Source organism: Canis aureus, chromosome 6 (assembly GCF_053574225.1).
Source record: "Canis aureus isolate CA01 chromosome 6, VMU_Caureus_v.1.0, whole genome shotgun sequence".
NCBI classification, from domain to species: Eukaryota; Metazoa; Chordata; class Mammalia; order Carnivora; family Canidae; genus Canis; species Canis aureus.
The window spans coordinates 39782078-39804178 of record NC_135616.1 but is presented as its reverse complement, the minus strand read 5'-3'; the positions used below and the strand labels follow the sequence as shown (position 1 = coordinate 39804178).

At 57.4% G+C, this 22101-nt stretch overlaps 1 protein-coding gene across 5 annotated transcripts; it reads right to left on the bottom strand.

Annotated features, from left to right (window-relative positions):
* Positions 1-317: 317 nt before the first annotated feature.
* Positions 318-16386, bottom strand: BCAN (brevican). 5 transcript variants are annotated; one of them, XM_077901129.1, is made up of 15 exons: positions 16265-16386; positions 16157-16228; positions 12496-12605; positions 11560-11934; positions 11091-11265; positions 10725-10852; positions 9946-10239; positions 7882-8115; positions 6741-7379; positions 3351-3458; positions 2570-2806; positions 1994-2076; positions 1540-1684; positions 850-1061; positions 318-536 (listed from the first exon to the last, which is right to left on the bottom strand). In XM_077901129.1, the coding sequence occupies exons 3-15, from the start codon at positions 12584-12586 to the stop codon at positions 414-416; spliced, it is 2844 nt and encodes a 947-aa protein (XP_077757255.1). In that variant the 5' UTR covers positions 12587-12605; positions 16157-16228; positions 16265-16386; the 3' UTR covers positions 318-413. The 5 variants fall into 5 exon arrangements, with proteins under 5 accessions (XP_077757255.1, XP_077757256.1, XP_077757257.1 ...); XM_077901130.1 differs by lacking the exon at positions 16265-16386 and having other exon boundaries at positions 871-1061; positions 16157-16237; XM_077901131.1 differs by lacking the exon at positions 16265-16386 and having other exon boundaries at positions 2648-2806; positions 16157-16237.
* Between the last annotated feature and the right edge of the window lie 5715 nt (positions 16387-22101).

The window sequence follows — 22101 nt, the reverse complement described above, 5'->3', positions numbered from 1 at the left end:
CCTCTCCCACAGAAGCATCAAATTTGCTTGATTGCAGTTGCTCAAATGCAGCTTTATTTCAGGCTGGTTTTACTGGTTCTCCATCCTGTAGACCCATTTCCTGGGAAATCTGAGTGTAAGGGGGCCAGGTGTTCCCAGAGGGATGGAGTGGACAGGAGGGGACAGGCTGGCTGGCAAGGAGAGGGGCAGTTGAGGCACTTAGGGACTCCCTTGAGCCCCCCCCCCCCGCCCGCCATAGGGGTTCTGATGCCCAGGGTAGGGGCCAGAGGGTCTAGTCTAGGGTGGAGCTGCCCAGGCACTGCCCGCAGACCCCCCAGGCACTGCCACCTGGACTCCAGCTCCACCCCTCACGTGGTCACTTCCTATGATGGGAAGAGGGTGGGAGAGAGGGCAGTGCTGGGGGCAGCAGTTGTTTAAGGCCTTGCTCCTTGAGGACCAAGAGAGGGCCTGGAAGGAGGCATCCGTGGTGCCTGCCAGCGTCCCAGTAGCCTCCCCTGTTGTCCTCCTGAGGCCTTCATTGGGTGCAGAGCCCGAGCCTGGGAAAGATGTACACATTCATCCTCTGTCCTGGGCTCCTCCCTGTGTCTCTTCTCAGAGCCTGCCCTCTGGTGTTACTCCTCCTGACCCCTGATCTCATCCAAACACTAGCCCTGGCTCAGCACGTAAGAGTCCAGGGTGTGGCCAATGCTCTTGGACATCCCCCCCGCTGAAAGGGACCCCAGAGTATCCAGCTCACCACCACCTCCTTCCTGTTGCCCCAGAGGGGGGCAGCGATTACTGCAAGGTCACACAGCCAGGGGCTGGCAGAGCTGGGCTAGAGCCCAGGGCTACTGTTGGATAGCTCCCCACCTGCATCTTCCTGGCACTCACAGGCCTGCGGGGCACACAGGAGATCTGGGGTGGCTCCCAGTGACCATTCTCCTGGCAGCGGATTAGTGGCAGGTTGCGCTGCATCAGCCCCTCCCGGCACCGGTAGCGAAGCACTGTGTCTACTTCATAGCGCAGCCGTGGGCGGCCAAACACTCGAGCCAGGGGCAGCTCTGGTGGAGGCCCACAGGACACTGCAGGGGAGACACAGTCAAGGACTGGGAGCCTAGGGCAGCCCCGGGTGGTTCAGCGGTTTAGCACCACCTTCAGCCCAGGGCCTGATCCTGGAGACCCGGGATCGAGTCCTGAGTCAGGCTCCCTGCATGGAGCCTGCTTCTCCCTCTACCTGTGTCTCTGCCTCTCTCTCTCTCTCTCTCTCTCTCTCTCTGTGTATCATGAATAAATAAATAAAATCTTAAAAAAAAAAAAAAAGAACTGGGAGCCTGGCTCTGTGGGTGACAGTTCCCAGAATCAGGAGGAGGAGGAAGGGGAGGGCCACAATGTGATGCAAAAAAGAGCAGAGGTTCCTGGTGGGTGCACCTCATTTGTTATCTCCTCCTTGCCAGTGGCCTGGGACACATTTCTGACTCCTCCGTAGCTTTTCCCCCTTCTTTTACACACATGCGGCTTGGGTCCCCTGGCGCTCCCCTCCTCCCCCTTGCCTGGCCTCACCCAGCCCCATCTTGCAGGTGTAGGACAGGTGGTAGTTGCAGGGTACATCACTCCACTGTCCCTGATCGTGCCACACCATGACCACGCAGTTCTCTCCAGACAAGAAGTAGCTGTCAGGCTGCCCAGGGTTCCAGTTCTCATAGAGCTGGGGGGTCGGGTGGAGGGTGTAGTGAGGGGGAGGGATGGACCTGGAGGGCCTAAGAAGGAGGGTGGGAGGAGTGCTAGGAGACAGCCAGCAAGGGGGATGAGGAGTGGGGGCTCAAGGACAGTCACAGGCTTTATGGGGAGGGATAATGAGAAGAGAGAGGAACGCAAGAAAGGGAGGCCTGCCCAGGAGAAGAGGGACAGAGAACCCGCCAGAAAAAGAGGGCAAGTGATGGGTCACTGGGGGCGGAGGCAGAAGTGCTTGGGACAAGCGACCTGGCCAGCTCGAGGGGCAGCCGGAGCCTCTCACCAGGGGGACGCCATCTGACCACAAGAAGTCGCCTTCGATTGTCCGGTCGTTAAGCCCGATCCACTGGTACTCGCGGTACCGACCTGGGGAGGAAGCGCCGGCGGACGCGGGTGTGTGCAGTGAGCCCTGCTGCCAGCAGGTGGCGCCGCTCCCCGCTGCCGGCGGCCTACGGCGGGGGGGAGGGGGTCGGTCCCGCCAGACCCGGCCCGCGCTTCCCTGCTTCCCTGTCCGTCCGTCCGACCTCTGCCCGACCTCTGCCCGCGGACGGAAGGAAGAGGTGGGGAGGAGAGATATGCCAGCGGGGCCGGGAAAGGGAAACCGAGGACAGAGTCGGGGAAGTAGATGGCGGTGGCAGAGGCTGCGAGGCGGGGAGGGGCCGCGGGTGGCGTCTGGCGGGTGCAGGTGTCGTTCCTGCCACAGGCCCCAGCCGGTGCTGCCGGAGCCCCTCGCCCCTCGCGTGGCGTGCAACGGAAGGAGGGAGACGGAGATGGGAATGAATGAATGAATGAATAAAGCAAACCAAGTAATGAGCTCCCGGATTAATGAATTAGGGAGTTAATTAATTCACACACTCACTCGTGATTAATGACTGGTTAATGAGTGAGTGGGAGAGAGCAGGTGATGAGGTCCCCTCCAGCCCCATCCCCAGCCCACTGTTGATGAAGTCCTGTTCCTCCGGCGTGCTGATGCTGGCCAGGTGCGAGCCGTACATCCGGCACTGGGTCTCTGCCTCCTCCCAGCTCCTCCGGGTAGAGAAGTGCTTGTAGCAAGCCCCCTGGAAGGCGTCCCAGCCAGGGCTGCAGAAGCGGAGGCCTGGGGCACAGAGGGGTGGGTCACTGGGGCCGGAGGGGCCACGTTCCCCCAGAAGGGACTGGGCTCCTCCTGCTGCCCCAGCAGATGCCAGAGAGCCAGCAGAGGATGGGGGGTGAGGAGGAGCGCCTGGGGCCCTGGTGGGAGGAATCCTTAATGGCTTCCTCCTCTGAGTACCAGGGACCAGCGAGGGTGAGGGCTAGAGTCCTCGCCCGGGTCTCCACAATCCTCCATCCTAGGGAAGGGCTGTGCCCTCCTCTCTTGCCAGGAGAGAACTAGCAGGTATGGACTGCCTGCCAGACGCAAGGGGTATGCTGTGCACTCCTTGCACGGGGACCACTTGAGAAAGGCTTGTGTGGTTCCACTTAACAGATGAGGAAATCCAGGGTAGGGCCCAGAGAGGTTACATGATTTGACTAAAATGGAGATTTGTTAATGACAAGGCCCAAACCAGTGCCCTCCCTCTTCGCTCCAGAGCTAGTACATGGTGGCAGGGTCCAGGCTTCAGGTCTACCCCCACCCCAGCCCTGCTCCTCAACACACTCACCAACATCACACAGGTCCCCCCCATAGCCAGGCAAACACAGGCAGCGGACCCCCTCCTCCTCCTCCAAGCATGTCCCACCATTGTGGCAGGGGCTGGGGACACAGTCACCTGAGGGGGGAGAGAAGTGAGGTGGGGGGAGCAGGGGAGCACAGCTCTGCATCCTGAGCCCCCCAGAGAGGGTTCAGAGAGCCCACAGCTCCAATCTCCTTGTCTTGGGAGCTATCAAAGTACCTTGAAAGTCAGCCCAGCCCTAAGTTCTGGGGTTTTCTCCCACACGGGCCACCACCCCCATAACCTCTCACTTCAGCATGGACTCAACCCTGTACTGGCCATTGCCCTGCCCACCAGTGTGGACGCTATGGAATGGGCTGGGGAAAGTGGCCAGGAAGGCCCTCAGGACCCAACCCCACGAAAGGGAAAGATACTGAGTTGTCAATCATGAGACCTGGACTCTTATCTGGTTCCTGGCTCTGCTGAGTGACACTGGGCAGGTCACTTTACCTCTCTGAGCCTGGAGGTCAGTCCCCACCCCCTTGTGTTTGTACCAGGTTTCTGCACAGTTCTGTACAGTTTAGGTGGCCCGAGTGCTACCTGAGAAGAGGACCATCACCACAGCAACACAGGTGTGGCCTGACCTTTACTGCTCTGGGACCTGATGGGGGGGGGGTGGCTAGCTATTCCTCCTGCCCTCTACCAGATAGAGTCAACCTCAGAAGCTGATAGTGAGCAATCAATGTATTTGCCTAACTCCATACCCTAATCATCAACCCCCCACCCCCAGGAATGAAGCTGGAGGCTCCCACTGCCCTGCTGGCTCCATGCACTCTCAACATCATGCAGCCTCCTGCCTCCCCTTATCTCCCAGACTCTCTCTCCTCCCCAGACTCCCCTCCACTTTGGGCTTTTTGCACATTCCCCAGCCTAGAATCCCCTCCAATCCATCTCTTTTCCTTTTTCTGGCCCTCTCTCCCCAGAAAGTCTTCTTAGACTAACACACTACACTGAAGGCCTGCCATCTGTCCTCTGGCTGGGTCACCTGCCTTCTCCTCTGGACTTGCTCCCTCTGGATCCCAGGATCCCATCCTCCCAGGTGGCTGCCCTTAGACCAGGCCTGGGTGCTGGATAGGCAGCTTTCACTCCTTCTGGTCCAGGAAGAGGAGGATGGCCCCACAGACTGACAGTGCAGGGCCAGGCTCTCAGCTTGGGAGGGGAAACATTCCTGAGCAGGGCTCTTCACACCCTGCCATACCCTGGCAACCAAAGGCAAGGCCCACTGTGCTTCCCTCTGCCTGGTGGGGATGAGAGCAGAGGTAGGGGGAGGAGAAGCTGGAGGTGATTCCAAGATTTTTGCTGGGATGACCTAGCTGTTTTGGGTGAAATGAATCAGCTGTTCCAGCACACACACACACCCATCATCTCCCCTCCTGCCAACAGTTTCTTCCAAGCTGGTAGCACTAGCTCCCTGGGCAAAGGGGGAGGGGAGGTGTTTTATGTAACCCACTAAGCACAGAGGGTAGGAAGAGGCTAGGGAGCCCATTCCATTCCTCACACTTCCCTGGGGGGCAGAGACTTCCAAACTTGGTCCTGCACCCAGGCCACTAGGTCCCTCCTTGGGCTGTGGGTGGCAGCACCTGAGCCAGGACAACAGACTGGAAGTGAAGGCACTCCTCCTGAGACTTTCTGCTCTTCCTTCTTCCCCCTCTGGAGGCCAATGACTTCTACAACCAGAAAGTTCTTCCCTCCTGGTGCAGTAGCAGACCAGAGGACATCCCTCAGCCTCCAGGTGGGGTAACTAAGGTACTGCAGAGACTTCCCTTGATGCTTCTCTTCCCACCAAACCCCCTCCCAACCCACAGGGCACTGAACTCCAAGGCCAGTGGGGCAGAGAGCCAGTGGTTGGAATGGGCAAGCCTGCTGTGATTCATGGGCCCCTACCCCACCCTGGACCATCTAGCAAGGGTAGTCCTGGGGCTGGCAGGACCCCAGCCTTCTCCAGGGCTCTCCACGGGGAAGCTCAACCTTCCCTGAGTAGGCAGGGCTTCTCTGAGACCCCAGAACCTAACTCTCCACTGCTCCCCCTCTATATTTCCTCTCCATCCTCGCCTCCTGCTTTGTGTCTTCTGTAGCATTAGGGACTTTGAGATCCTTTAGGTTCAGAGAGGGTGAGACCATTCTTCCTAGGGGTGAGATGGTTGTTAGTGCAGGAGTCAGTGGAGGAGGGGGTGGCTTTGGGCAGTGGGATGAAACTTAGATCCCATCCCCCTGCTGAGTTGTGGTGGGGGAGGCTGGGGCACCTGGATGCCAGGCATGGGCTTCTATGCTCAGATAGACTTTCTCCATCACTAGTCTGTATGTATGGCTCTAGATGGGAGCCATTGAGATGGATCAGAAATGAATACAAATGCTCTCTCTCTCTCTCTCTCTCTGGCTGAGGTTTCTCCCCATCAGGGGTGCAGGACTACAACTCCCAGCAGTCCCTGGGCTGATGGACAATGACTTCTCTGACGGTCAGATTTGGGCTCTTGGCAGTGAGGAGGAAGACAGAGGACAGCCTGAGAGGGGAGGCTGAGGACCAGTGAGCGCTGTTAGATGGAGGACAGGAAAGGGCACTGGCTGAGGATGAAGAGGAGGCAGAGAGGCTCGGAGAGATGGGAGAGAGGAGAGGGAGAGGCAGGGCCAAAGGGAAGCATCAGAGAGCTGCCCACGACACAAATCCAAGGAATGAAAAGGGCAGGCAGCTGGGGGTGGAGACAGAGGGGGCCAGAGTTTTGGTTATAAAGTGGTTTAATAGAGATTTATTTCCAAGGCTTGTTTTCCATGAAACAGTCGAAAAAATACTTCACAGAAGTAGTCGCTTAAGGCTCTGTGGGGATAAGGGCTCTCCTGGACCCCAGAGGCTAAGGGGCAGGGACAGAATCCCAGGCTTCCCTGATATCAGTGGGAGGGCTGAGGTGGATGGCACACAGGAGGGGGAGGGGGCAGCTGGAGGGGAAGCGGCAGCAAGAGCGGAGGCCTGGGCCTTGGAGAATACAATAGGAACCCAGGACACCTAAGGTGTATGAGGATGGGGGGTGGCCTGTGGGGCCGCTGAGTCACAGGTGGAGAGCCAAGAGCAGGAAAAGGTCCCAGGTGGTTAGTGGTGGGGCTGGAGTCAAGGGTGGGGCCATGGAGTTGGGGGTCATGAAGTGAGAAATCAGAGAGCTGGGATGGAAGTCACAAGTGCAGCATCCAAGACTGGACACCCAGGTAAAGGTGTGTAGGAGAATGAAGGCAAAGGACAGGAGAGGCTGGGGCAATGAGGGTAAAGGACCAGAGATCATGTGACCCAGAGCTTCAGGGGGAGAAAGGGAAGGAGGAGAAAGAGGGAAGTCGAGCCTTGGGCAAAGTTACCTGATGAGGGGGCCACGGCCACTCCACCTTGGCTGGCGCTGTCAGTGGGCAGCACTGGCTGAACCCGCACTGAGGTCCCTGCTGGGACAGTTCTTCCAGAATTCTCTTCAGAGGGGGCCTCCGATTCCCTGGCACTCTCAGGGGCCCGTGTGGCTGGAAGCAGGGCAGGGCTATCCTCAGAGCTCCCTGTCTCCTCACTCTCTCCTCGAGGGACCCCAGTCAGCTCAGGACCACCAGCCTCCTCCCCCACCTCTCTCTCCCCAGCCGTAGCTGAAGGTGGTGAGGATGCCAGCTGCCCATTCCTGGGAGTGGATAGAGTTTCAGTGGGTGGCCCAAGGACTCTTGGAGGCCTGGGAGCCTCTGGCTCTCTGTCGGAAGGTGGTGATGGCCTAGGCTGTAGGACTGCACTCGCTGGTGGTGGAGAGGCAGGGAAGAGTAATTCCTCTAGGGCTGGCTCAGTGGGCAGAGGGGTCTGTGGGTCTGGGCTGCTGGGCTCGCTGGACCAGGCCCATAGGGCCTCATCTTCCACCTCCTCCTCTTCTTTCTCTTCTTCATCCGTATATTTCTCTTCTTCCTCCAAAGTCTTGTCTTCCTCTTCGGAGGACCCCAGGGGAGGCACAATGGATTGTGTTTCGAATTCTAGACAAAGCACAGATGGTTCAGCACCAGGGACAGCACCAGCCCCAACCGGGAAGACTGAAGAGAAGAGGAGGGAGGAAGGGGCTGTGGAGGGTGAGGTGGGGGAGCCTGCCCCTGGGACAGGCTGTCTTTGCTCCCCACCGGAAGACCTCCAACTTGAACAGCAATATTGAGGCTACCTGGTGAAAGCTCTGTGAGCTGTCATTAGCCCAGGAAAAAAACACAGTCGTTGTATCTCACTCACTCTTGTAGGCTTAAAATTCTCAAGTCTATTTTGGGTAGGTAAGGGGGAGGAGGACACAAAGGAGGGAGCACCCTCCTTCCAAGGCCCAGAGAGTTGGGAGTGGAATGTGCTGCAAAGGCAAGGGTTGGGAAAGTCCTGGAGAGATGCCCTGCATCACCAAGATGCTGAGAAGGGACAGGACGAGTCATGCCAGCCATAAGCCCAGCATCACTCTGGACACCTTCACCCCCAACTCCTCTTGACAGGGGCTCCAGTTACCGAGGAGGGTCTTGGGGGCCTCTGCGGGGTCTTCTGGAGTGGAGCTTCTACCACCTCCGTCCTCCACGATGGGGATGGAGTAGATGGCTCCCCGGGACTCGCTCTCCACAGCTTCCTGAGGCAGCCGCAGCTCCTCCAGGGTCTCTGTCACTGTGACAATGGCCTCCAGCCCATCAGAGGCTGGGTCAGACGCTGGGTCAGAGGCCTCAGGCATGGCGGAGGGCTGGGCAGAGTCTGTGTCAGGAGGGAAGTGCCAATGGGAGGTTAGGCAGGTGGCGCTGCCCTCCAGCCACAGCCATGGGAGAAACCCACAGTCTCTGGACTAGACTCAAAGACCATGAGACTCTCTCAATTCTCACTCATCTTCCCTGTGGAGGACTCACAGGACCCAGGGAGCACTGTGGGAGTTCATTATGTGTCCCTCAAGCATTAATCACAGGCCCACTATGTGTCATGCCAAGCATTCTTCTGGGCACTGAGGACACCATGGAGGAAAAACAGCAAGCCTCCTGTCCTAAGGGAGTTTAGAGCCTAACTATAGATAATAAACCAGTAAACATATATTATGTTACTATATAAAGAACAATTGGACAGAGTAAGGAGATAGAATGGTGGGAAGTACTACTTTAGATGGAGTGGTCAGGAAAGGCTCAGGAGAGAGACAGTCCCTTGAGTAAGGAGATAGAGACAAGAAGGATGGACAGGTGGCCCATTATCCAGGAGGGCTGGAGGGTGGAGTGCAGGAAGGACATTCGGCAGCCACCGGCTGAGGGTGTCAGCACTGGGGCCGGAGAGCAAAGGAAGGGCCTGCTCCATCCTTCCAGGAGCTGCTCCCTCCAAACAACTGGAGCTTTAGGATGGATTACCTTGTCTTTGAAGAGGAGAACCAAGATCAGAAAACCAATGAAGTGACAGTGAAATTGGGCTAAGAAAAGCCCTGAGGGCTGTCTGTGCTCAGCCAGACATGACAGCACAGAACGTCCTGCCCCCTCACCTACTCTGGTGAGCCTCGCTCCTGCCAGACTAGCAAACTTGTGCCCTTGCCTGCCTGTCCCTGTTCCCAACCAGTCATCCTCCCTCCTCCTCCATTCAGCTCCTCCTTCCATGTCTCCCTGGAACAGTGCTCAGCACAAAATCATAAGCAACGCATAAGACATATTCACTACAATTATGATCGTCATCATCAACCCTCTTGCACTGGCTTTTCCAGATGGATCTTCCTTCCTAGGGGCTTCACTTCCCCACCACTCCCTCACCCTGGGCTAAGGATGTTTGGAGATCTGCCCCAATAGAAGTAATGCTTTTCTCTCAGTCTCTTTTCAAGCTTATTGTTTTTTGGATTGGGGGCCCCCATGGCAAAAGCAGTGTCTTTCCCCTTCAGACCAGGAGCTCCCCGAAGGTCGAGGCTGTGTAGTCTCCTTTCATTTCTGCCTCAACCCTTGTACCAGTGCTGCAGACTCATGATTGAGGTGAGGACCCAGACACCCCCTGACACTGCCTCCCTGTCAGTCCCCCTAGGTCTGGGCCCTGTGTCTCTGGGGGTCCCAGGCACTGCATTCCTATAAGCCCCCAATAGAAGATGTGGTCAGATAAACCATCTCTACACCCAGTGTCCTTGAGGACCTGCTCCCTGTGGGGGGGAATTGTGTCTGTCCATCAATATTTGGTGGTTAAAAATCGGACACCCTCAAGCTGAAGGTTCTGAACACCCCCCACCCAGGGCTCTTGAAGGCATTATGTTAACTGGAGCAGATCATTCATTGCATTCTGAGAATGTCTATCATCCCTGCTCTACTCATGAGCAGACCAGCAATGGAAACCTCTCCGATCACCCAATATGGAGTGACATGGGAGAGGCGAGTCATGGATTGGAGAGAAGGTAGGGGAGGGGATACAGAGATGCAGGTGCTCTCCCCGAGGCTACACAGCACAAGACAGAGGGCAGAACCACAGTAAGAACCCTAGGTGCCAAGCTGAGCTGGGGGGAGGGGGGAAACTTCAGAGCTCAAGTCTGTCTCTGACTAAAGGAGGGTGGTCTCGGCCTCTGCAGGAAGGCCGGCTCACCTCGGAAGCAGTACACGTTGAAGCGGCTGTGCTTGTTGGGAAAGCCGGTCTGGTTGGGGAAGAGGAAGAGCGTCTTGACACCAGGCAGGCCCCCACCGCAGCGCTGGCTGGGTGTGACAATGGGATAGCGCACACTGCCATCGGCCAGCCAGCCCGGGCTGCAGCGGTCCAGGCCCCCGTCCCAGGCTGCATAGAGCTGGCCCGTGGTGGCAATCTCTGCACCCCGTTCCCGGCAGTACGCCCGTGCCTCCTCCAACGTCAGCTTGTCTGGGGGGGCACCCAGGAACAGCTCTCCTGGTAGAGAGGAAGAGGAGGCCGGGTGACCAGGAAGTCGGGAGCCCCATCCACCCTGGGCTCCCGTAGAGACCCTAGGCTGGCTTCTCTGGGCCTTGGTCTCTGCATCTGTGACATGGAGTCAACTACCCTATTTCAGGGTCAAAGCTCAGGTAAAACCTCAGGATAGATGTTATTACTCAGAGGGGCCTGGCTCAACTTTCTCAGACTGCAAAGAAGCACAGTACAGCCCAGAGATGCTACGAAGTAGAGAGATGCACAGCAGGTGGCAGCAGAGTCAAACTCAAAGTCGGTCTCCCACCACTTGTCGGAGGCTTTGGCCATGAACCTGCTTCCATGACAGTATCTGGAAGGTGGGACACGGGTTGTTCCTTTGGATGCCCCCTTGGATGCCTGCTTGAACACATGAGGTCCAGCAGAGGCCCCAGGAAGACCTCTGGACAGCACCGGAGAAGGGGCTCTGAGAACCCCTCACCCCCAATCACCATTTAGATCTTCAGCATAGCAGTAGACATCATAGAGGTCATCTGGGTCCACCACTCCATAGTTCCGGACCCCAGGGAAGCCATCCATGTCTCCGTAACAGGCCTCTCGTGGTGTCTGGATGGGATACCTGGGAGCGAGTACAGATGCCTCCATCAGGGAGCTATCCAGGGATGCCCCTCCTGAATCGCACTGCCTTTCCATGCAGCCAATTGTTTTCTTCTGCAGAGACACCCCCAGGGGCAGGGGGTCCTGGATGGTTGACCTGAGGCAGCCAGCAGCCCCTGGCAGAACCAGGGCCCACTGCCACTTCCAGACACAACTAGAAGCTCCTGGTCCACAGGATCCCCCGTCCCAACCCTGCTCACCTCACGGTCTGGTCAGATAGCCAGCCAGCATCACACTGTTCATAGCCCCCGAGGTAGGCGGCATAGAGCTGCTCCGGGGTGGCAATGCGGGCTCCAATGCGGGCACAGGCCTCCTGGGCCCCAGCGAAAGAGAAAGCATAGCGGGCAGAGCCTTCCCGGTAGAGAAAGACGACCCCTGAGGGGCAGAGAGGAGCCCTGAGGCATGATCACCCCACCCTGACCTCCTCTCACCCTCCTTGGCACTCCCCTGTACACGAGGGTAAAGTTCACATTGTGCTCTCTCTACTGCTGAGGGGCCTGCCCCAGGCTGTGCTCAGGAGTCTGTCCACCCCAAGAGAGAAAGGAGGTAACAAAGGTCTGTCTCTACCCACTCCTTTTCTAGCTCACTGGGTGCCTTCCAGAGCATTTGCTCCCCCCTCACACTGTGGGCTCCCACCCTGGGGGAACCTTCCTGGGTCCTGCCCCTCACCTTTGACCTTGACCTCCACGGCATCGCTGCTGTCATCTATGCCGTGCTGGACCTCGCAGCGGTAGATGCCGGAGTCGTTGGGCCGAAGCTCACTCAGCACCAGGGACACGTCGGTGAGTGATGCCGGGTAGGCAGGCAGTGCCACACGGAAACGGTAGGCCTCGCTCACCTTGACGCGCAGCCCCCGAGCCACCAATACTTCGGCCTCACGGCCCCCGGACAGGAAGGTCCACTTGACCCGCGGGGAGCCCAGCACGGCCCGGTGGCCCGGCAGCGGCCGTAGGTAGTGAACGTGGCAAGGGATGGTGAGGGCGCCGCCCAGCACGCCCTGCAGTGGTGCGTCACCCGCGATGCGCACGTGGAAGGCCCGGTCCTCTGTGGGTGGGCGGGCAGGCCGGTGGCTAGAACTTGGCACCTGGTCCACAGGGTCCCACCCGGTCTCCAAGCCCGCCCCAGGATCCCAGCCACCACTGCTCCCAGGGCCCCACATGTTTGCCTCTAGGACCCCAGGCCCATCCCACTCCCTCTCCAGATCTGTCCCCAAATCTTCCAGTCTGTTCCTGTGGACAGTGGCCTGGTAGGTACCATCCCAGGACTCCCTGGGGCCCACTCCAGATCTAAGCTGGCCCCAGCCCTGGCCTTAAAGTTTCCCCTCAGTTTCCCTCAGACTCACCTTTGGGATTTCTCCCCACTCTATCCCTGTTCTGTCTTCCAGCCCCCTTCATTGGTCCCATGCCCTAGGGGTTGGCAGTCCTACCACTAATTTTGCCTGCCCTACCCAGAGCCAGCAGCTTATCCCTTATTTCCAAGCATCCCAGACCACATCATTCCCCACAGTGCCCTCTATCCTATCTCTCCCTGGGTCCTCCAAGGCCACCCTCTTCCATAGAGGAGATGCAGGAGACAGAGACAGTGATGCTGAGTGCGGTTGCTTACCTGAGCTGTCCCCTTCCAGGGCATCAGCTAAGGCCACAGGGCCCCGGGCCAGGGCCAAGGCTACCAGCAGGGGCAGGAACAGGGGGGCCATGCTCAGGCTGGTGGAGGGACTTGAGGAGGAAAGCTGGGGTTAGACTTTAGGATGGACTTCCCCCGGCTCCTGACCACATCCATGTGGACTCACACATATGGTGGTCCAAGAAGCCCACTGTCCCAACCTCACCGTTAACTCCCTTGTTTTTGATTCTGTCTCCCCACCAGAGGACTCTTCCTTGGAACCAAGACCTGGGTTCTAGTCAACTTCCTGTGTGACTTAAGGCTAATTCATTAACCTCTGTAGGCCTTTGTTTCCTGACTTGTAGGACAGCACCTGGGTGGTGATGAGGCTCCGGGTTCTAGAGCGCCTTTTATCCTATAAGCGCTGCACAGATGCACAGAACCAGGCACACCGTAGGAGCTCAATAAATGCTTATAGCATGAGTGGTAGGTGCTATCATACTTCATTCCCTCTGGTCTTCACAGTGCCAGACTCCTTCCTTGAACCCAGAGCCCCAGGACCCTGCCAACTTTTCCTTTCCGCCCCTTCCTCCCTGAGTACCATACCCACCCAGCCTCTTCCAGGAGGGCCTCCTAGACTGAACCTGGGTGATGCACACCTTCTCTCTAGCTATACCCCTCCTTGACCTCCCCCTACCCCACCAGTACTTATAAGGAAACTCTTCTCTTTACCCTTAGCATCCTCCACTCCCCTCCGCCCTTGGCTGCCTTCTCACTTCTTCCCAGCCTTCCTTTCTGCCTGGCACGGGCTTTCCCACCGGATCTCCTGGCTCAGAAACCAGCTGGGACAAAGCCCCTGTCTCTGCCAGTCTGGCCTCCATCCAGCCTCTCCCTTCCCCCACCACAGCCCTAGGCTGGGGGGGTGGGCTAAGGGAGGGGGAGACTAAATGGGAGGGGTCATCTCCCTCTTGCCCTTGGCTCTCAGACACCCTGAGAACCCAGAATAGTCCTCTGAAGATCTCAAAGCACTCACACTTTCATAATGGAGAGATGGGGGTGTTGGGGGGTGACACTGAGAAATGGGACCCAGAGAAGGATAGGGCTGACTCTGGTTCCCAGCAAAGCCAAGTCAGGTACCAGGCCAATGTGCCTGCAGGAGGGAAGGCTTCAGAGCTAGTGACCAACAACATCTGTAAGGGCTAGTAGAAAAGCACAGAGACCCAGGTCTGCCATGGCATAGGCCAATGGCGCAGCAGGAGGGATGCAGGTTAGTCTAGAGGCAGGATTTCCTAGAGGCTCATTCCCACTCCAGGCCCATGGTTCAACCTCCATCTTCTTTGCCCTCTTAGGCTCTGCCTTCATGCATGTGTTCCCCTTTCTGAGCCTGAACTGCTGGGAAACCTCTCTTCTCCCAAATCCTCCCAGGGATCTGAGATCCTCCTTGGAATGCCTCCCCACCTACAACACCTCCATCCCTCCCGCTATGGCTGGGCTTCATTTCCTCAGGGTTAGACTTGGAGAAGGAGTGACAGGAGCCAGATGTCCAGGGTGTCTCTTGTTGGGGCCAGATCAGAGGGTGCTGAGACCAGCTCTGGGTATAGGGGCACTTGGGAGGACTGCCTTCTGGGGTAGAAGGAGGGACCATTTGGTTTAAGAAGCCGGTGCCAGCTGGGTACTGGGCAGACTGTTTGCCTTGCATCTGAGCTGTGCCAGGTCCTGGGCCAGGCCCCTTTCTGGCGCCCTCCCTCCCCTCTCTTCAGGCTGGAGCTGGAGCTGCTCATAGACCTGGGTCCCAGCTCTCTGACAGACGGCCCAGAAACCCATATATTTGGAGCCACTCTGGGACCAGCACCCTGGCCTGCCCTTTTACCTCTGTTTTGAAGGTGAGGGAATGAAGGGAGAAAGTCTGAGGCTGATGAAGACCTGGTACCCTGAAATATGGGAGCCATCCCACTTCCAGGAAGGGGAGTCACTAACCAGAGGGGCCAAGAGGGCACCTGGATTACATGGTTCTCATGATCAGAGACATCTGCATTGCCCCCACCCCATTGCTTGGGCCTCAGCCCCATCCTGGTACAGCCAAGTGTCCTGAGAACACTACTGCATCCCCTCCTCTGCCACCAGTGTCAGACCTGGGGTGGGGAAAGGGAAAACAGACTTGGCCTTCACCCCTCTGCTGTCCTCCAGAGCAGGATACCCTCTCCGTCCCTAACCTGGAGAGTTTCGGCATCGACAGGCTTCCTGTCCCTTCCCTGATCCACACCATCCCTCTCTCCAGCTCATCCTTTCCTGCTCCAGCTCCAGGATTTCTGCCCTTGCCTTGAGCTTCCCAAGCTGTTCAGGAAACTTCTCTCTCGATATGTTATTCCTGTCTGATCACGGAGCCCATCTTTCTCACAGGCTTCGTAGACCCAATCCACAGAGGATTAAGATCAGGACCAGGGTTTGTGTGTGTGTGTGTGTGTCCATGCATATGCGTACACACATCCAATACCTGCCATCTCCATGCTAAATGCCCCCCCTTCCCTGCTGGCTGTGCAGAGTCTGCCCCATAGGAACCAGGCTCCTGTAGCTAGCAGGGTCAGCAGGAGGGAAGCTCTTATGGTCCCCTTAGTGGCCGTGCAAGCAGCAACCTGACCTTACACGACAGCAGCCAGGCATTAGCAGAGCTTGTGGGACCAGCTAAAGACATTGCATAAATAGTCCTATTTATTGGACGCACAACTAGTAATACTATTAGCGACATCACAGCTGAGCTACTGCAGCTCCTCCTAGTTCAGAATCTGAAAGGTGGATGATGCCAAGTTAGCCATGAAAACACAGGTGCTGGTAATGCTGTGGGGCCAGGGTGAGTGGGGGTGGGTGGTCCATGGGTAACAGTGTCCCTTGATCTTACTGCTCTTATCTGGAATAGAAGTCATGCAGATATTAACGGTGCTAACAAAACTGATGGCAAATCTCTTGGTCCTGTTGGAAGCATGTGGGCAGAGCTATTCCCATAGGAGGGTGAGGGGAAAGGACCTGGGAGTGGGGGTCTCCAGCCCCCTGGCAGTGCTAGAGAGGAAAGCAGGAGGGTAACTGGAGCTCTGGCTACTGGTGACTGACCATCCACCTGAGTCAGGCCTCTTATCCAGGCTTCGCATGGATAACCTTAACTTTGAGAAAAATATGGTCTATGCATCACACTGAAGAGGAACCCGAGGTTCAGGGAGGTCAACTAACTTGCCCAAGGTCACACAGCAAGTAAGTGGCAGAGTTGGGACTCCAGCGCCAGTCCGCCCCGACCACCCGCTCCGCTGTCGGCTGTCCCGGGGCTCCCCGAAGGGGCCTCCAATGAGGGGCTGCTTCCTGCTCCTCCCGCCGCTCGCCTGCCCCGCACAAGGTCGGAAGCCTGAGCCGGGGGCTGGCGCCCGAGGGCGCAGCAAGGAGGCCGCAGTGACGGGGGGCGTTCCTATCATCCGTGGACTCGGGGGCGCGGGAGGGGCCGCACGCAGCGGAGGGGCGCCTGGGGGCTGTCAGGGTCAGCAGGTGGCCTGCGCCGGAGCCCCGGGAGGCCAGAGCTGCGGGGCGGGGGCGGGGGGGCGCGGACCACCGGCGGCCGACGGCGCCCCGGGCTCCCTGCCTCTCGGGTCCCGGTGGTCCGGCTGCGCTCGTGCTCACCTACCTGCAGGCGGCCGGGGCTGCGAGGGTGCTGCACCGCCAAGTTTGCAGCCTCCTCCGGGCTCTCCTCCGGGCTCTCCTCCGGGCTCTCCTCCGGGCTCTCCTCCGGGACCACGCTCCGTCCTGCGGCTGCGGCCGACTGCGGCGAGGACTGCGCGGGCGCAGGGAGGGCCGGGCCCGCAGGACGTTCGGAAGAGGGCGCCGGGCCGCCGGGCTCGCACAAAACCCCTTTCTCCACTCCCCCGCCCGTCCCCGCCCCGCTCCTCCCCGGGGCCGCCCCCGCCCCCTGTCCAGGGACGCAGGGGGCTCGGGAAGGTCACGCTACCGCTGCCTCCTCTGCGTCGGTTCCTAGAGGCAGCAGAGAGAGCAAGGACGTGCGAAGTAGGACATGGTTCTGGAGAGAAGCCGGGGACTTGGAGTAGGGGGGAGGGCTGGAGGGGCGGGAGCGAGCGCTCGCGGAGCTGGAGGATGCTGCTGCAACTGGACGGATGGAAGTTAGACAGCCAGAGGGACTTCCCGTGGGGCCAGGGGCGAGGAGGAGGGCCTGGGAATTGGACAATAGGGACAGGATGCCAGAAGCATGAGAGTGGGGGAGGGAAGCTCTTTTTTGGAGGCAGGATGAGGGGCAAAGGACCACAACCACATCCCTGTTGGAAGCCCTGATTGGGTTTTGCCTCTGGTGGTGCTCCTGCTCCCTGCACAGAGGAGGAGCTGACTTTGCAGCTGGACAGATGGAGGTTAGACAGCGGATTCAGGGGTTAAGAAAAGCAAGTCAGGGACTCTCTGGATGCCATGTGGGGGAGGAGCGGCACTGTGAATGGACACACTGGTCACAAAAACCAATGTGCAAAACACAGGCGTTGCTGGGAGCCCAGAGGGCCCACTGGCCAGGGCTGTTGCTGATGAATGTGCAGCCTGGTGCCAGGGGGTGGGCCTTGAGTGCTGCCTAGCACTGGGGGACTCCTCAGAATACCAATGACACCCCCCCTCTTCAGCTCCACAGCCTCCCCTTCCCTCTGCTTTCCCAGGCTCTCTCTGCCCCTCCCTCTTCTCACTCCCCCTGTCCCTCCTGGGACTTGAAGCAGAGCCCCTGGCACTGACTGTGGGCAGGACAGCTAGATGCTTGAATTCTCTCCCCGGATAACTGTGGTGGCACCAAGGATAGCTTGTTGGGGAATTTGATCCCCATAATCTCCAGCAGCACCCCGAAAATATCCCAAGTCATGCGGGGTGCCTGCAGTGCAAATCAACCTCAGGACCGGTCCCTGTCCTTCCATTTAGACGGCACCCAAGTCCCTCCCTCCTGTATGGGACTCTGGACTGCCCTCTGCTGATGCCCTAACTGTCCCAGTCTTACCACTGTCTGGATTCTACTTCAAATGCTGTGGACTGGCTTCCAAAGCGCTTTTCAGAAGCTCACAATAAACTCCTCCCTAAATCCTCAAGGACCTAAGGTAGAGCTCTGGCCAATCCTTGGACACCCATATACTGTAGAGACAGGACAGGAAGTCCTGGGGGTGGTGGGTGGTAGGGTCTTTTAGTAAAAGAAATGACCCAGGCGGGGAGGTGAGCCTAAAGAGGACAGAACAAGGTGCCTGGCAGAGTCTGGGGAAGGAGAGACCTCTGTTTATTCATTTCATTAAATAAATACTAACTGAATGCCCACTATGGACCAGGCACTATTTCAGCACCAAGTCCTCTGATGGAGGCCAGAGGGATCTGGCCTTGGGGCAGATCTAAGCAGCACCTGGCAGCCCTAGGACCTCCCTTTGCTCCCCTCGGACCTTGCAACCCAACTGAAAGAGACATCCCCCCCACCCCAACAGTCTCAGCATGGGTCCATGCAGCCAGCCTGCCTCCACCAGGGCTGGGATCAGCTCCACCCGGGTCTTAAGCCCAGCCAGGCAGAGCCAGGCAACCATGTGGCTGAAATTTAATCTCAGTGGTGGCTCCCAGGTAACCACAGTTCTTGCTGTGGGGAAACCTGGCTGTGATGGGGAAAGAAGAGAAAGTGACCTTCCTTGTCACCTCCCCTCATGACTAGAAGTGTGGGCACACGTGGCATCCTGAAAGAGTCTGACCTTGATCGAGGCCAGAAGCAGCTGGGTCTGGACTGGGGCTGGTACCAGACAGTCTGTTCCAAGAGGCAGTCCCCCTGGTGGGAAACCAGACGTGGTGCAGGAACAGGGAGCTGCTGCTGTGAAGGCTGGTGAGAGCCAGGACTCCAGGGGCTCCGGCCCTGAGGTCAAAGCCCTGGTTTGCCATCTGCAGCAGCCAAACCTTGTGCAGGGCTTCCTTTCTCTGAAACTCTTTCCTCTTCTGAACAACGGGCTGAAGAGTATCAATGGCACTGGGTAATGTGTACTGCACCTGGCCCATGGACGAGCTCAGCAAAATCTAGTTCTTTCTCTTTGCTAGTCATGCACGCACATACACACATGCCCAGTGTGCACAGATCTCCTGGCCAGGAGGCCAGTGAACCAGTCTCCTGCGGGTGAGACGGAGCGTTCGTTATCTGAGAGAGGAGTCCGCCCTGAGGAATTTCCAGGGGAGGCAATGAGTGCCCCCTCGCCCCCGAGACTCTTCCAACACTTACAGCTCTGAAGACTCATACTGCAGTCTAGCTGGCACTTGCTGGGCAGGGACCTTCTGTACTATTTTTACCTGCATCTTGTCCCCTGGCCATGTGACAGTCACCATCACCCATTTCTATCCCTTCCTAAGAAGAGGCAAGAAGAACCAAGACCTCCCTGAGGTCTCAGAAAGGGACCCTCGGAGACTGGCTGAAAGCAAACAGGACCAATGGAAGCAGGAAGAATTCAAGTCTGATTTCACGTAGAACTTCCTGCCCTAATAACAGAAGGAGAATGTCTCAGGGAAACTGAAATATCTTCTGGACAAGGAAACAGACCCAGAGGTGGAAAGTTATCTGGGGTCACACAGCATGTCACAGGCTGACCATGACCAAAAGCAAGTCTCCTGATGGACGCCCAGGCCAGGGTTCTTGCCAGGGCCCCAGCTGTCTCTCAGGGGACAGAAATGGTGGAGGTGGGGGGGGGGAGGGGGTTGCAGCCCAGCTGGCTGGCCTCCCAGCCTCCTGGGTCCTGGGGAGCTTTCCAGTCTCTGTGGAGGAGAATAATCAGTCTCCTCCCTCTCCCTCACCCCCACGGCCCCCCCACCAAGGCCAACGCTGAGGCCATGACCCAAGTTGAGGAAACAGACCCTCCCCAAGGTCCTGGCGTCCCTGGCACCCCCGCCTCCAGTGTTAGCCACTGGTCACTGGACTCCCAGCCACAGTGGCCACTGGGAGAGCCCATCCTTCTGGTCCCTTGAGCACCTGTTCCCACTTCCCCAGACGTGGGGGTGGGGCCCAGCAGCTCAGATCCTCTCAAGGCCCTGCACGTCATGTGGGCACCTGGGTCCTCTGCAGGGGGACGTGGGAGTGGGGCTGCATGCGCACAGCTCCAAGCGCTGCCACAGCTGTGCTGGCAGAATGGTGGCTTTGAGAACTTCTGAAAGGGGCCAGGAAGCGCGGGACCCTGGCCCAGATGAGGGAGGGCTCCTGCAGCTGAAGGCCTCAGGGTGGGCAGGGGAGGGGGGGTGGCGAGGAGGCAGGCTGAACGGCACCACATCTAGGGGAGCCCCTGAGTGGACAGAACTTTGCGGCCAGGGAGCAAAGTCCTATGCTCAAAGGGCATCCCAGACTGTTCCCCAAAGAACAGCTGAAGGAACTGGAGGGCTCGGCCCTGAGAACATCCAGATCTCCTTCTGGAGAAAGCCGTCCCATCTGCAGGCTCCTCGCAGCCCCCTTCCCTACAGCCCAGGGCCAGAGACCTCTCAGGTTTTCTGAAGAGCAGGCTGCAGGCCTGTTTCTTCACCTGTAAAATGGCAGCAGCTTGCTTTCTGGCTTTGACATTGGAACTACATAAATATATTATATAATTGAAACAGAATTAAGTTCAGAATAATGAAGTTAATTTTAGGCTAAATTAAGAAGCAGAACAGGGATGCAATTCCTAAAAATCTGAAACAAAGTGAGACAAGGGCCCGTGATTGTACTTGGAGCTGGAAGCAAAGCCACATGGAAGAATTTTCTTTCAAGTGATTATGAAACTGAGCATTTTGACTATTCATCCCTAAGAATGAAAAGAACTGCAGAGAAATCATAATGTTGGCTTGGCATTTCAAAACGCACTATTTATTGGGATAATGCAAACAAATAATTATAGTAATGGTGTTTGGAACTCTGAGTTTCAGTGTGAGGAAAGGAGAGTTAAGCTAAACTGCTAATCTTTCACGTGAACTGAAGACAACAGCATGAGCTCACGATTTGTATGTCTGTGAAAAAGGCTTAGAAGCAGTGACACTCCCCCCCACCCACCCCGTTAATGCTGAGTGCTCCTGGGGTCCAGACGACCGTCTCTAAATAGTACTTTCCACTTCCAGGAACCAGGCCTCTTCAGGATGTCCCAGTCAGGGGCAGGACAGCTCATCACACTTGCAAATAAAGGAAGTTTGGGGTCTCAGGTCAGATCATGTCAAAGGGACCCAGTAGCCACATTGTGGAGACTCTCACTGGCAAGGTGACATGTCAGCATTAAATGAATAAATCCCATAAGAGATGGAAGCACATCAAATCTATAAAGTCCAAGAATTCATCATGATACTAAACAAGAAAATCCCTGATCACCTTTGCACACTGATGGGGGCATGGACTCACAGTTGTGAAGATTAAGAGGGTGTAGCAGACCCTGTCAGTGTCCCCTTACTGGCCTATGTCCCCTTACTGGCCACCTAGACAGGCCACAGGCTGAAGACTTCCTGAGGATTTTTTCTGAATGGGCAGGTACACTGGGCCCAAGAACACAGCGAGTCAGACGCATGTAGGAGTTGATGGCCTGGAAACAGCTTCGGCCAGTGACAGAGGGGGAGCCCGCAGACTAGAAGCCCCACCCCGCCCCCCTCTCCCTTCACTCTCAGCAGCTTTGAGCTCCAGCTGGGCACCTGTTCCAGGTGATTGGACTGTTTGCTCAATGATTATTTGGATTCTCTCCCTTCCTGGACTCACTGTCTTATTAAGACCTGGGGGTTCAAAGCCTGCACATACATATGGGTGGACACAACGGCAATCCCAGGTGGAATGTGTGATTGGGTGAGACTGCTCAGAGAGCAGGAAGCCAGGCTCCCAGATGCCCTGTGTCTGTGGCACCCATGCCTCTCTCTCAGTGCCTCTGTGATCAGGCCAATCAGGCTTCAGAGGAGGAAGTCCAGGCCTACTTCATGGATGGATCAGTCTGGTGCACTGATGTGAGCTGACCCGGGATGGAGGCTGGGGAGGGAGTTCAGGCAGCACGCTGGCCACCCTTGCCTGCAGGGGGAGAGGTGACTTGAGAGAGGTCTATTGGACTCTTGAGCGGTGGCACATGGTTTGGCTGGCTGGTCAGGCCAGGAAAGGGCAGGACAGGAAGGGTGGAGATAAGGAAGTGGAGGGAGAGCCATGGATGGACTTGCAGGAGCGGGCATTGTTTTTACAGCAGTACCATTAAGGAGCATTCACTGCAGGGGAACGTTGGACAGCCAGGAGACAGGAGACTCCAGGGGATACCAGCCAGACTCTGTCCTTCCCCCATGCCAGTGCCTGCGTGAGGGCCCATGAATGGAGTGGCTATGGCAGTGGGTAGAAGTCTGCATGGTTCCCTCTCACTAAGGCCACCTGACGTGTCGGCAGCACAGACAGGTGCTGAGCCCTCACATGGCGCCATCCCTCAGGGAGATCAACCAGCCACTGGGAAGCATGTTGACTACAGTGTCTCTCTTTCAGTCTGGATGGGAGGGCAATGTTTCCTTCCTGGGACTATGCACATTCTGGGTATGAATTTGCCTTCCCTGCCCAAGTGCCTTGGCCAGTACCAATATTCAAGGTCATGAAGGAGATGGCTTATACTTATG